Source organism: Trachinotus anak, unplaced genomic scaffold, assembly GCF_046630095.1.
Source record: "Trachinotus anak isolate AG129_WGS33_773 ecotype Australia unplaced genomic scaffold, CSIRO_AGI_Tana_v1 ptg000032l, whole genome shotgun sequence".
NCBI classification, from domain to species: Eukaryota; Metazoa; Chordata; class Actinopteri; order Carangiformes; family Carangidae; genus Trachinotus; species Trachinotus anak.
The window spans coordinates 13,125,881-13,140,000 of record NW_027273883.1 but is presented as its reverse complement, the minus strand read 5'-3'; the positions used below and the strand labels follow the sequence as shown (position 1 = coordinate 13,140,000).

Genomic DNA, 14,120 nt, shown 5'->3' with positions numbered 1-14,120 from the left:
AGTGGGACAAACGTCTGAGACAAGTGGAGGAGTGATGATGATGCGAGGTAGGGATGAAGTTCTTTAGTATGTCTGTGTGTGTGTGTGTGTGTGTGTGTGTGTGTGTGTGTGTGTGTGTGTGTGTGTGTTGTTTGTGTGTGGACAGCACGGTTAAGGATATTTTATCAATTTGATCAAGTACATGCTCTGTGGTCATAGTTTTTCTCCTTTACAGCCTGATTTTATATTTAACGATCATTGTAATAACATGTATTAATGACATGTTTAGGTTTTAAATAGCTCCTTTTCAAAATTTTCTTTTTCTCAAATTTCTAAAATAACTGAATTCATGCAGATGTAGGCATCACTGGCTTCAAACAACTTTTTTCAACTTTATCACATTATGTGGTTAAGCGCTTAAGGATCCCACTTTTCTTTTTTGGTGTATCATCAGGTTGAACAGTGACGGTTCAAAGTGGCTCTGAATTCACAAATTTTTGCTTATTTAAAAAAATATTTCATAATTTTATATGCTTTATTTAATGTTTACACTTAAATCTGTGACAGATCCCTTATAATACACACACATGCGTTCATGTACGTACTGTTAAAGTACACCGTATGAGCACCGATGATCTTTGTTTTGAAACGTACTTGTGTCTCTTCAAAGTTCTCGATTGGCTGACTGTGGGGTACATTCACATCGATATATGTGTTTCAGTTTTATGGTTTGGCAACATGACTCAATTCTGAGCTCCCTTTGAGGGATAAAGATTTGAATCATGTCTCAGATATTTCTACCCTCTCCCACTCCCACAGATACAGTGCACCTCAGGTAAGAAACTGAGCTGATTTTTAAAGGGCGAGAATCGTAGTGCATCAAGTTGTATAAAAAGTTACGCTCTTCCGAACAAATTTCACGTTTTGAGTTGATTTGCACATAAACTTGTTTAGTGTCATCATATTTCTATAGTAAGTAATCATAATTAACAAATGAAACCGCTGAATACCCAGGGAGAAGGTCATAATATGACATTTGATATGTTGCAAACCCTACTGCAAACACTTCTACCGAATTCTAACCAACTTAAAAACGAAAGAGACAGGAAAACAGGAGGCTTCACGACTGCAGTGCATCAGTTTGAATGGACTGACTCGACACACGTACAGTAGACGCTAATTATATTGCGAAAATACGATTCTAAAAATTTTAATGAATTTTCTCTTAAACACAAATATTCAAAATGAATAGAATAAAAGCAAGCAGATCGGGAGAAGAGGCAAATAACGACTGTCCTTTATGCAAGCTGCTTACACACTGTCTCTCCTGCAACATGCAAACACACACACACACACACACGAATATATGCACACCTAGATCCGCAGCTGCTTGTTTGACGATGGCGCCTAGATGTAACACATCTGCAGCTGTGTGTGGAAGCTGCAGAGAGAGAAGGAGCCTTCATTTGCCGAAAGTATAACGTAATATTTTGTTTCTTCACCTCAGCTGTTTAACAATTAATTGTCTCATTTTACAGTGTTACACACTCACAGTGAGATTAGTACAGTCACAGTCTACGCACATACACACACATTTCATAAGGCTTTGTTGTTGTGTTCGGGGGATTCCTGTGTAGATTCTTATAGAGTTTCTTTATCAGAAAGGATTTCCTTGTTCCTCTGGCTGCAGAAACCTGTACAGCACTTCCAAAACAGCTAAAACAGTTGGCTTCAGATCAAAGCGAACATCAAACTCGCAGGTGACACATTCCCTCCCAAAATATGGTAAATGAAATACAACAGTTGAGCTGATTCATACCCTTTGCTACTGTCAAAACATTACCTCTTTCAAACACCTCCAAATTCAGTCTGCTCTTCAAAGATGCTAATTGGTATTCAGGGCTGCTTTGATAATTTGTCTTTTTCTCAGATAATGTGCCGTGGGTAATTTTTTTCTCATTTCATATTTCTCAAGTTATTGTCACATATTGAATGAAAATCGGCAGAGTTCTCACACTCATGGAACAATCATCACAGTCTGATTCACAAACATAAAGACACGTCACACCGGCATGCCTTTAGTCAGCCTTCAAATACATCTAACCAGACATGTTTACTCACAAAATATTAAGTACAGAAAAATGGTGTGAAATACTTCTTATTAAAATACCTCAATGTGTTATTATTGGCAATGACGTTGTTTTGCTTGATTAGAAATCCTATTTGTTGTGTTTGCTTTGCTTCTTTGTTTCCTTTTTCTGGTTTTGTCAAAGATCTTTAAATACAGGTTACAGTTATTTGTAGGGATTTCAGTCCTCAACTGTGGCATCTCGTAAAGGAAATCTTTCTGACACAGAGATTTAAATATTATTTTAGTAAGTCATTTTTAGAGCTGTTATAGATTATGTTCAGTAATGTGCGACAAGACCACTGAATCTGAAGTTGGATTTGGTTTCATACATTGTATAATAGTTACCTTTTATTTACTCTATTTTCAAATGCAAATACATGAGAAAAAACATTTGATTTATTATTATTATGTGTATACTGTTGAATTTTGATACAATAGAAAATATAGCGTGGTTAACAACCAAGTGATTCATGATCATTTAAATAAAAAAACATTCAAAATATTTTAAACTTCTTGCCTCACCAACATAGTAAATTAAAATTAAAGTATAATTTTAACAAATTACAGCAGATTGCGACATGAATAAAAAAGCTTTTCTTGAATATTGATTATGATGAGAAACATTATTATTTGAATTTATAAAAATCACGTAACATAAGTTCTGAAAACCTTTCAAGCTAGTGGTGTTGTAGATAAATAAAATGATCATGAACTGTGTGTTTCTGCTATTGTGGGTTTAATAACGTGTTATACGTAAAACTTGTGATTGATTAACAGTCTATTTCTTGAGAGATGAGGTGTTTTTTTTGGTCTGTTTGTGTGTGCGTGTGTGTATACAAACTTTTTTTGTTTGCACTCTTGCTTGCGTAAGCTTCCGTCGGAGGAAAGTTGAGGTTTTTTGTCCGTTTACAGTGCAAAGAACAGACTGCTGACAAGGCAGAGACTGATGAGTTGAGAATGCCAGTCTTTTTAATCCGACCCCCCATATGCCCCACATAGACGCACACACGCACACACACACATACACACACTCAATAAGTTTTCTGCAAATGTGGTGAACGTACTGAAATAAACTCTATCTAGGTTGAAATCCTAGATAGAGTTAACCCTTTTTTTTTTCTTGTTTCTTATAATTTCCTTAGTGTTTGGTATTTTGCAGTTTGTTTTTTGTCTTCCCTCTCCAAATGTTTCAGTTTTTATCTGTATATTTAAGGCATTTTCAATTTGATTTATCATATTTGGAAGCTTAGAGGTCATCCGGACTGAGAATAACACAAAATTCGAGAACTCAAAGTCGTTTGACTTATGACAAACCTGTAAATGTTTCATGATTTCTATAATTCTACATTATTTCTACATACACAGAGGCTACTGTTGTTTGTTCGACGACACTGACAAATGTGCTTTTTAAGTGGGAATGTGTAAGTCATTCATAACTTTGAATACTGATTGAAAGACGTAAATCACACCATCTTTGAGTAGCAACATCTTGGTAGACTTTGTATGCGGAAGCGTGGGAGGTGCAACTCTTTTATTTTGACTGACACGCCAGAATATTTCCATCACTGCACATACTATACTCAAACCTGTTGCCTTTTTAACATCAAGCAGCACATAATATGTTCATTTTAGAATGAAAAATTTAAATTGAACGAATTGGTTGTTTTTCTTAGGTAATCTCATTTCAGTATAAGTAGGTTAGTACAGCATTGGGTGGTGCATTTATGGTTAGTTTCATACCATACGGTGTTCTTGGAGTGCAGTGGAAAATGTAGATGGTTTGTTAAGTGAACTCACTTTATTTGCATGGCACATTTCACACACAGGTAAACTCAATGTGCTTTACAGTAAACACTGAAACGTTTAACAAATGAAGTAGAAAACATATATATTAATACTCCAAGTACAACATACGTAGAATAACCTTTGAGCCACACAGTACACACGCACGCGCGCAAACACACACACACACACTACCAGAAACACAAGCAATGTTTTAAGACAGCTTTTAAAAGAAGATCTCGGGGCATCAGTTTGTTCCAGAGAACAGCAACATGACTAAATGCACCTTCATCTGTTTTTATTCTAAGTACATTCAGAAGGCACATACTTGATGATCAGATGGATCTGTTTGGAGCCATATCATTTAAGGCCCTGTAAACAAGCAGTAATAGTTAATACTACTTTCCTAACTTGGGAAGTCCTGCAAAATGTGCTTTTTGAAAGTCAGTCTTGTTCAGGAAGCTCTTAAATCTGGAAATGATTTTTAAATGGTAGACAGCTGTCTTCGTAATGGTGGTGATGTGATGCTGATTAATAATAACACTCGGGCTTCTCACAGTCACTGTTCACTGTGCTTTATAGAAAAAGACGATAACATGGACTCAATCTACATCCACCTAATCAGTCAAAATTTCAGTTTTTTCTTTGTTAAGTTGTAGAAAGTTTTAAGACATCCAGTGGTTGATGCCATCAATACATCTGACAAGCTCATTTTTAGGAGTGAGGTTATCTGAGGAAGGTGAGACATATAGCGGTGTATCATCGGCGTATGGTGAGAGGATACATTGTGATTCTGTATGATGGTACAAAGAGGGAGCATGTATAGATTGAATAACAGTGGACCAAGAACTGACCCTTGTGGAAGCCCTCAGAAAATATTGACCTCTTCAGATGTGAAGTTGCCAATAGATATGGAGAAAGTCCTTCATTTTGCCGAACCATTGAAGAACAGGTCCAGATAAGCCAATAAAGTTTTCAAGTCTATGTAGTAGAATGCCATGATCAATAGTGTTGAAATCGTTCAGGTCTAACGATACTACAATAATAAAGTTTGTTTGCGTGGTTGTTGATTGTAATGGATTAAGTTGACAAGAGCTGTTTCAGTGCTAGGATTCACTCTAAAATCTGACTGGTCCAAATCATACAGGTTGTGGAGGGCTAGGTAGCTGTGCAGTTGTTTGTAAATGACCTTTTCAAGGATTTTTACTTAATAGTAGCCAGGTTGTTGCTAGTAATGGATAGGTCCAGATTACTCTTTTTCAGTAATGGAGTGACAACAGCACACTTTAGAGAAGTGGGAAAAAATACCTGTAGGGAATCGTTAGTAATATGCAGAAGACATTTTAACAGTTTTGTGGAAATTGGGTTGAGAGACCAGGTGGAAGTGTTAAGAGAAATTGCAAATCATGGCATATTGCAACTGAAGTAAATAGTGTTGCTTGGAAAGCAAAATACATTTTTGTTTTGCTCTTTGTTACTGAGCATCATGCGCTTAAGCAGATGATAACAACAATATTAATAATAAAACATATTTATAAAGCGCCTTTCATATAAAAGATGTAGCTCAAAGTGCTTTACAATAAAACTAAAAATGAAATAGTGCATTGCAGATACAGATCTACAGTTAAAAAAAAAACAAAAAAACTTTGAACCACAAAAACCTCATTAATTCGGTCATGCTGAGCTGTGGAGCAAGTCTGCTGTATGAGACCAATACAAGCTTCAATATTTAGGCATTTACTGGTAGAAAATTGAAACTTTAAATTCAACGCGCGTGTTTGTTATGTAAAACAAGAGCCGGTTTTCAGTCAAATTGTGTACAAGATCCAATAACCCCTCTAAAGTTACTGAGGAACACACTATAGGCAGTTTAGTTATTTTCAAGTTTTTTCGTCCCTCAATATCTCTCACACACACATGCAAACACACAAGAAGATGCTGGGTTTGATTGGTCTAGGCCTGTGGCCGGAGATAAGACAGAGACAAAAAAGGTGAATTTAGATTCCTCAGTGTTTAACCAGTGTTCAGTTAATTTCTTTTTAAAGCTCCTGGTGTCTAGATACTCATTGATCATCAAAGGTAGATGGACTTGGTTTAGTTTGGCAACAAAACAAGAAGTCATGATTTAACTTGATTCTGCATCAGAAAACATGCTTTGTGGTTTGTGTATCACTTAAATTCAGTTGAGAATTACCAGACCTATGATTGCGTGGGAAGTTGATGGAGGAGCAGCGCTTGTGATTGCTGTGTGTTTTTGTGTGTGTGAGTGCGTGTGTGAACAGTGAAAGGTTGTGGGTCACAGTGGATTTCCTGTTGTTTGAGGTTGACAATCAGAACTGAAATAGCGAAAAAATAGAGACCACTGATGTTCTCTCTGCCTCTCCTCCAGTAGCACAACCATATTCACAGCTCAGTAGCGTTTAAAAATAAATGATATTTAGCTTGCAGAAAAATATTTTCAATGAGCATCTTATTTTAACCGTATCATCTGGTTGTCTTTTAAAATCTGTGAAATCCTCTTATCGTGGTCAGTCATGAGGTTAATCAGTCACCTCTATTAGCAGCAGCTACAATCATATCAGCTATGCTGTGATTATTCCTGCTTTATCATACGTGCTTATGCTTGTTTACCTCCGACCAGCCGACCTCCTCCGGCCTTCATGTGATCCCTGTGGCACTAGATAAAGAGGGCACACACTGACACACTAACACACACTCGTGAATAAATCTGACACAGTTATGCACGGAAACGCAAATACTACTGTATATAAGCATCAACACAAGCTTGTCTTGCAGACAGTCACACTGTCAGTGCATTTGTGGAAGGAAGAGAGAAGATGACAGGAATAGATAAAAGGAGATTATTTAGGGTTAGAAAAAAAGAAAGACAATACTGCATGCTGTGCTTCCTGGATGTGTGTCATCATTCAGTGTTACTATAACTATGTCGTGTAATATAAATTTTACAGCACAGTCCTCCCTTTTTTTGTTAGAAAAGATAAGACTTTGAGGATATAGTATGAAACTTTTCACACCTGTCACCAAGCCAGTGTTTTTCTATATTTGTGGTAGTTAAATGAATCAAATGACTTCTGATTCTGACAAAAATCGCCACCAGGCAAAAGCATGAGAGGTGTGAGAGTTTACAGAGATTAGGGGCATGGGGGGAGGTGAGAGGGGGATGGCCATTACTGGCAGTGATGAAAGAGAGAGTGCATTACTGGCAGCTCTGTCCTTTATGAGCGAGACAGAGAAGGATTCACAAAGAAAGAAATGACATGAAAGAGGGAGATTCAGAGTGAAAGAGAAGCCAGTCAACCACTTAAAAGGACTCTGAGGTTGACACCTTCATATTCTCCGCTCTTCTCCATTTGCAAATATTCCACGTCCTCTGAAGAGTCTGTCCTCGTCGTATTTGATGTTGTTTTGTTCATTTTTATTAAGACAGGAAGTGTTTGAGAGGAAAATACCTTTGGTTTACTCTGGTCACACAACAATTGATAGCTGTTTAAGGGGAAGTACAGCAGAAGACATTAGTTCTCACAGTGGGAATTGCTTTACAGTTTACCTCTTTGGGTAAAAATATGCAGTGTCATTGCTAGTTGGCATATTTTATGTCCACACTGACAACATGTATGCTATAGAGGTTCAGACTGATGTTTTATTTGGTGTTAAAAAGATTCACAATGATGTCAACGCATTTGATTTTTTATTATGTTTTTGTTTTTTTTTAAAAAACATTCATTACCCTGTCAGTTGACTTGCATTATGTGTTTTTGACATTTTGGCCTTGTTCAGCTGCTTTATGGTGAATAGTTGTGATACTAAGGATCGTTTGAATTGATTGACAACTTGTTTGCTTGCATGCTTTGCCCGTTTGCTTCCCGCTCTTGGCTCAGTTGTTCTTTGTCCCTTTTCATCTATAAGCTGAGTGACTGTAAATCAGCACCTGGGTGAAGAAAAACAGAAGACGGCTGAATTTGAAAATGTTAACATAACTGCTTTTGATTCTGTGTTTGTTCAGCCCAGATTGAAGTTATCCCATGCAAGATCTGTGGAGATAAGTCCTCTGGAGTGCATTATGGAGTCATCACTTGCGAGGGCTGCAAGGTGAAATGCAACAGCAGTAGATACTGCACACACACACATATGATTTTATAAGGTTGACACCACTCTCATGTCCGTCCGCCCAATATGAAGCTTCAGCCAATCAGCTTAGCTCAGCCTAAAGACGGGAAACCAGGGGAAACAGCTAGCCTGGCTTTGTCTAGATAAATAATATTCGGCCATCTAAAGCTAACACATTGTATCTAATTGGAGTCTAAACTGAGCGGTTTAATGGAGGGTAATGTGTTGGACTTCTTTGCTGGGTGCAAATATTTCTTGGAGCCTTCACTGGTTGCCAGAGCCAGGCTAGCTAGCTAAGATGGTAAGCCAGGCTATCTGCTGGCTCCAGCCTCATGTTGAACAGAGAGAGAATGGTATCTATCTTTCATCTAACTCTCAGCAAGAAAGCAAATTTCTTTAACCATTAGAGCTAGACCAATATCAACAGATTTTATCAGCAGACATTTCTGTTTTGGTATCTCATAAGTAACGAGACGTGACAGAAACAGAGTTGTCAAAGATATGTCTGCTGTAACTTATAAACAGTGTTGCAACAGTTTGTTCATTAGAGAGCGCTGGCAGGTTTCGACTGCAAAATGTCCTGCTCACTACATATCTTGATCACAAGAAACTGACATACCATTATAGACTTTTGTAACTCAAATATCCACATATCTGCCTCAAAACCCTGTTTCTGTTGTACTGTTAACCATGTGTTATCCACCCCTCAGGGATTTTTCCGGCGCAGCCAGCTGCCCACTGTGTCATACTCCTGCTCCAGGCAGAGTAACTGTCAGATTGACCGGGCCAGCCGCAACCGCTGCCAACACTGCCGTCTGAAGAAGTGCTTGGCACAGGGCATGAGCAGAGACGGTGAGGCACAAACACACCCACACTGATGCAAAGACAGACCCACTCTATTCCGGATTCACAACATGTTCTTATTTTTGATCTTCCTCAGCTGTGAAGTTTGGACGGATGTCCAAACGTCAACGGGATTCTCTGATTGCTGAAGTAGAGAGGCACAGACAGCAGCAGCAACAACAGCAGCAGCAGCAGCAGCTTCAGGGAGATGGTCAGTCTGTGTTGTCTTACCCCACCAAAGCCCGACAAGACCGCTCCCCCCAACTCCTTCAGCCCATGGCCCCAGCCTACTCCTTCACTAGTGAGGCTGAGCTGCTGTCCTACACCACTGATGTTCATCCTTACCTTGTGTGCTCCCCGAATGAGTCGCAGGTGTCGGGAATGATCTACCGAGGCTCTGGTGTCTCTCCCACATTGAGATCCCAGGGGAAGGGGGACAACAGCGGACACCCTGACATTAGAGGTTAGGCACTCATGAATGACACACTTCACTGTGTGTAGTTTCCTTTATCCTTCTCTCTCTGTTCCTAATTTGTCTCTATCCTTCATGCCAGGATTTGACTCCAGACAGCCATCTCATGACCTGATGGCAATTCACCCCTACAGCCCTCTGGAGGACCCTTACAGCATCTATCCTCACTCTTTGCGAAACATAGGTGGGCAAACAGCACAGTGGGCTAACATGTACATAAATGTGATGTGTTCTCAATATTCATGAGTGCTTCTACTTTTTTCAGATGAGCTGTGTGCCAGCATTGTGCGCTCCCACCGAGAGACCAGCCAGTACAGAGTGGAAGAGCTGCAGGCTCTCAGATGGAAACTGGTCAGCAGGGAGGAGGTCCAAGCCTACCAGAGCAAAGTATATCAACTATACTGTTTCCTCCTTTCATCTTGGGTTCTCAGACATTGCCTTGCATTTGTGTGACCTTATTCAGACAGTCTCAAAACAAAACATGCCATTTCAGAAGCTACTTTTCTGTTTGATGAATCAAACAGAAAACTGAGAGAATGTGTTTCATCATTTCCCCCTCCTCTGCTTTCTCTTTGATCACACAGAAAGTTTACGTTCAGTCTGAAGTTCATGATATTATAGCACATTATATTATAATATGTGCCATATATCTTATAATATTTGATTACAGTAAATGAAAAGAACAAAATTATAGACACAGAGCAGACTGAATGGTTGGGAGTGAGGGGGGAATTTGTGTAGGATCAAAGATAGACCATCTTTTTGGTTGATTGAAATGTTATGTTGTTAAAGTTTCTCTGAGAAATTAACTCATATTGCTACCATCCTTCTCCCTTCCATTTTTTTCTGTATCCCACTCTCAGTCAGTGGATGAGATGTGGCAGCACTGTGCCATTCGACTGACTGATGCCGTGCAGTACGTGGTGGAGTTCGCAAAACACATCCCAGGTTTCCGTATGCTCAGCCAGAACGACCAGATTGCGCTTCTCAAGACAGGTGAGACTACCTGTCACTTATAAGAACAAACCAACAGGTGTCATCACAATCTAAAATACTTACTCTCTCCTCTTCCCTATTTCCCTTTGTCACACAGGCTCCATGGAGGTAGTTCTGGTCAGGATGAGTCGCTTCTTCAACACAGAGAACAACACTGTCTTCTTTGATGGGAAATTTGCGGGAGCTGAAGTCTTCAAGTCTTTGGGTGAGGATTTCTCTACACATTGATCCTACCTGACGCACAAATGCAGACCTGAAACCACTCATGCAATGAGCACACTATATGAATGTGGTGGTTTATCATTGGTCTTTGGTGTCTTTTCCTGCAGTGTGTGGTGATTTGATCACAGCAGTGTTTGACTTTGCTCATGACATGTGTGCTCTAAAGCTCACTGAGCAGCAGGTCGCTCTCTTCAGTGCCCTGGTGCTGATCAATGCAGGTAAGCACCTGCCTCTCACTCATATTACATTTTATTCTGTACTTTTCAAGCATAAAAAGTTGGAAAACACTTTTATCTTTTGGTTTTTAAAAAAAAATATTGTCTAGTCTTAATTTGCCTATTTAGGGTGCATTTATTCATGCATGTGTTCCTACCTAGCACCCACACTTAACTGATGATATTATTTGCAGAAAGTCTTATTATTATATTGTTATTATTAACTAAAATAAGTTGTCTTTTCAACATTGTTTCAGTCACTTTGTTGATGGTTTCATTCCTTCCCACACAATCAGCCTCACTGCCCCCCCCCCAGTGGCTGTCAAAAGGCATGATAATATTTACAAATTGCACAGTGGACCATGACAAGTGCATCTTCGACAGTATGGCCTTGTTAAAAATCCTCATTTGCTTTTGTTTCTCTCTTCCTGTACAGACCGTCCATGTCTGGAGGATAGAGGCAGGGTTCAGCGGGTGCAAAGAAGCGTGGAGTTAGGACTCACACACATTCTACACCGAGACAACCAAGACAGTTTAATGCACAAGGTACATGTCTCAGTATAGAGCGCATACTTTCTGATTAAAAGGCAAGAATATTCATTCTTTCATCTACAGGAATGTGTACATGCTTAACTTTCCATGGTAGAAAGTGGACATCTAAAATGTGTCTGTGTCCTCCCTGAAGCTGTACCAGAGGATGGCAGTGTTGCGTTCGCTGTGCAGTCTTCACATGGAGAAGCTGCGCTGGTTCAGTCAGCGTTACCCGCTCACCGCACACTCTCTGTTCCCTCCACTCTACAAGGAGCTGTTCGCCTCTGAGGTGGACCTGCTGCCGGGGACCACTCACTGAAGATTTACTAGAATATGCAAAGACATATACGCTCACACACATAGACACACATTGTTTTATCACTTTCTGACAGAATCTATTTTTCTAATAATGAATATAAATGAGAAAAGCACAGTAATCGTAGTGGGTTAAGTATTATATGTCTTCCAGCAAAGCTCTTCATTGGTAGCTTAAGTTAAACATAAATTCCAATATTTTGATAGCTTCAAACTATTTTGATTATTCAGGGGAGACTTGCGTTTTGTTGTTCTTTGATGCTGCATTTTCAGTGGGGTACAGGATTCATTTTCTCTCAGGATGTGCAGGGATTCTGTCTAGGTACAGATGCTGTGTGTCACAGTGCTTTCAGACAGAGAGATTCAAAGAGGCAGGACAGTGGCAGCATTTTTAGTTGAAACTTAAAGTTGACCCGACCAAAATCTACCTTTAGAGAATAAAACACTTACCTTATTCCTGTTTGGACGTCATCAGTTGTAGTCAGCTTGGAGTCACAGCAGTTGCAATTTCAAGTTTAGAAACAAAAGATAAAATGGCAGGTAAAAACACAAAGAAGGAATAATACAGGAACAAGAAATGTGCTGGCTGAGCCAAAAAGCCAGGAAATGTACTATAGTTTTGCAATACAAATATGTATGTCGACCCAGTTTCACAACAGCTTTACACAATCCCCTCTGCTGTCAATTCATGTGCTCAATGTGTCATAAAAGTTCATATTCACGCCTAAATCTGGGTAAATTACGATACTGCATCTTTACTGCTCATGCACAGTCCTGTTACAGCTTGTTAGTAACCACCCTACGTTAGTTTGTGCAAAATAGATCCACCTGCCCATACTCAGTGTTTAAGCCTCAGGAGATTTAGGCTGCAGCATTGCTGTAATACAAACGTGGGAACCTTGTGGTAGAGTCTCAGGGAAGCGACAGTACAGGGGGGTAGGGGGTTAACTGAGAAAGTTTTCAAAATCATACTGTGAAACTACTTTCAGGAGCCTTGAGAGTTTGACTGGAATCAGTTCAGCATCATTGCTGCATTATAGTATTTCAGTAATGTCGGATATTTTAAGGTAAATATACCGTAAAACAAGTATTCCCCACAAAACGTGAAGAATTAGAAGAGATCAGATGTGCCACTTTTCTCTCCCTCACTCAGAAAACAACTGTCAAGTTATATCTGAATGTGTCAATGACATACTCATTGTTAAAATGCACCCAAAAAGCAATCAATAACTTGCCTCTTTGTATCTTTATGTCTTTAGAGAAGTGTTTCTCCTCAGGTTGATGTTGTCACAGTTTGACTAATAAGTCCTACAAAGCAGCAGTACCTCTATAACTTTTATCCTCTGTGTTTGAATAAATCCTTACAGCCTTTTATATATTTCAAGCTTTGAAAAGATGTTGCATTAAATGTAGAAAAAAATATTGAATTAAAAATGTGGAGATAATGTAGATGTCTCTTCCTCTGTGTGCAAACGTTTCCTTTTTTTTCAGATTAACTTGCATATATGTTTTGTTTTCTCTACATATCTTTGAATAAAGAAAAAGTAAAGAGAAGTTTCAGCATTAAGTACTGTATGTCCGGATGTAGTCCTGTCTGTTCCCAGAGCAGCTGAGATTATAATGAAGATAAGCCCATGTAAATCTTCTAATAAACTGCTGAGGCTGCGACACCAAGCAGAAGTGGTAACTTTATTTGTCTCTTTTTGAAAATGCAGCGTAATATAAACATTGTGTAAGATGGGAAGAAACAAAATGTATTTGGTTTTCGATGATTTGATAAGTTTATTCATAGTAGACTGAAGTGATAAGCATGATTTATCATTCTCAGTAGCATAAGGTCGTGCAGCCACACAAGTATAAGCACCATAATGTAGAGCTGCGACTGCAGAATTTACACAAAGGAAATATTAGTCATTGTGGATGACCATAGAGCAGACTCATTAGCTTGTGTTGTGATCATGTTGTCATAGACAAAAACTGTTGCTAACCAAGTTAAGAGGATTGAGAGGAAATTAAAAGACTATGAGTCAGTTTGATGAGGTAAATGTGACTTTCTCCTGCAGAAAGCCACAGAGCATGTAAGCTACCTCCACTCCCTCATGCTGCAAAGCTAGCTGTCTTTTTCTGTGTGTGGCTTTCTGGCTTGAGACAGAACTTTCTAAGCAACTTTCATGTACAGTGATGATTTACTTTCATATGTCAATTTAGTTTGGAAAGACATCAGGTAAACAATTCTTATAGTGATGTTCTTATTTATATTTATTTAACTGCCCATTATCCCACTGGTCAAAACTATTGTACCCACATTACTCCAATCTCCAATTCTCCTCCTTTTTGTTTCTTCTTTTCTTTCTTAAGCACTACAGTACTTTGGTTGCACAGAATCTCTAAAATCCACTTAAATGTGATTGTACAAATACACTAAATACACAATAAACTACTTTTTACTCCTAAAATTGGCAGTCTGCACAGTCAACCAGCCTTAAAGTAAGAAACAAGTGTTGCA

General features: G+C 38.9%; 1 protein-coding gene across 2 annotated transcripts in view; it reads left to right on the top strand.

Moving 5' to 3' along the window:
* rorc (RAR-related orphan receptor C) overlaps positions 1-13,288 on the top strand; it is a 20,673-nt gene extending 7,385 nt beyond the window's left edge. The window contains exons 1-11 of one of the 2 annotated variants that reach the window (XM_071470119.1): positions 1-47; positions 7,917-8,002; positions 8,731-8,872; positions 8,961-9,326; positions 9,418-9,519; positions 9,601-9,722; positions 10,199-10,331; positions 10,429-10,536; positions 10,661-10,771; positions 11,205-11,314; positions 11,454-11,764. The exon at positions 1-47 is cut by the window's left edge and continues 102 nt beyond it. In XM_071470119.1, the coding sequence (XP_071326220.1) occupies positions 35-47; positions 7,917-8,002; positions 8,731-8,872; positions 8,961-9,326; positions 9,418-9,519; positions 9,601-9,722; positions 10,199-10,331; positions 10,429-10,536; positions 10,661-10,771; positions 11,205-11,314; positions 11,454-11,618 (1,458 nt within the window). In that variant the 5' untranslated portion in view covers positions 1-34 and the 3' untranslated portion in view covers positions 11,619-11,764. Of the gene's footprint in view, positions 48-7,916; positions 8,003-8,730; positions 8,873-8,960; positions 9,327-9,417; positions 9,520-9,600; positions 9,723-10,198; positions 10,332-10,428; positions 10,537-10,660; positions 10,772-11,204; positions 11,315-11,453 lie in introns of both variants that reach the window. The other variant, XM_071470118.1, reaches the window with a different exon arrangement.
* The last annotated feature ends 832 nt before the right edge of the window (positions 13,289-14,120 follow it).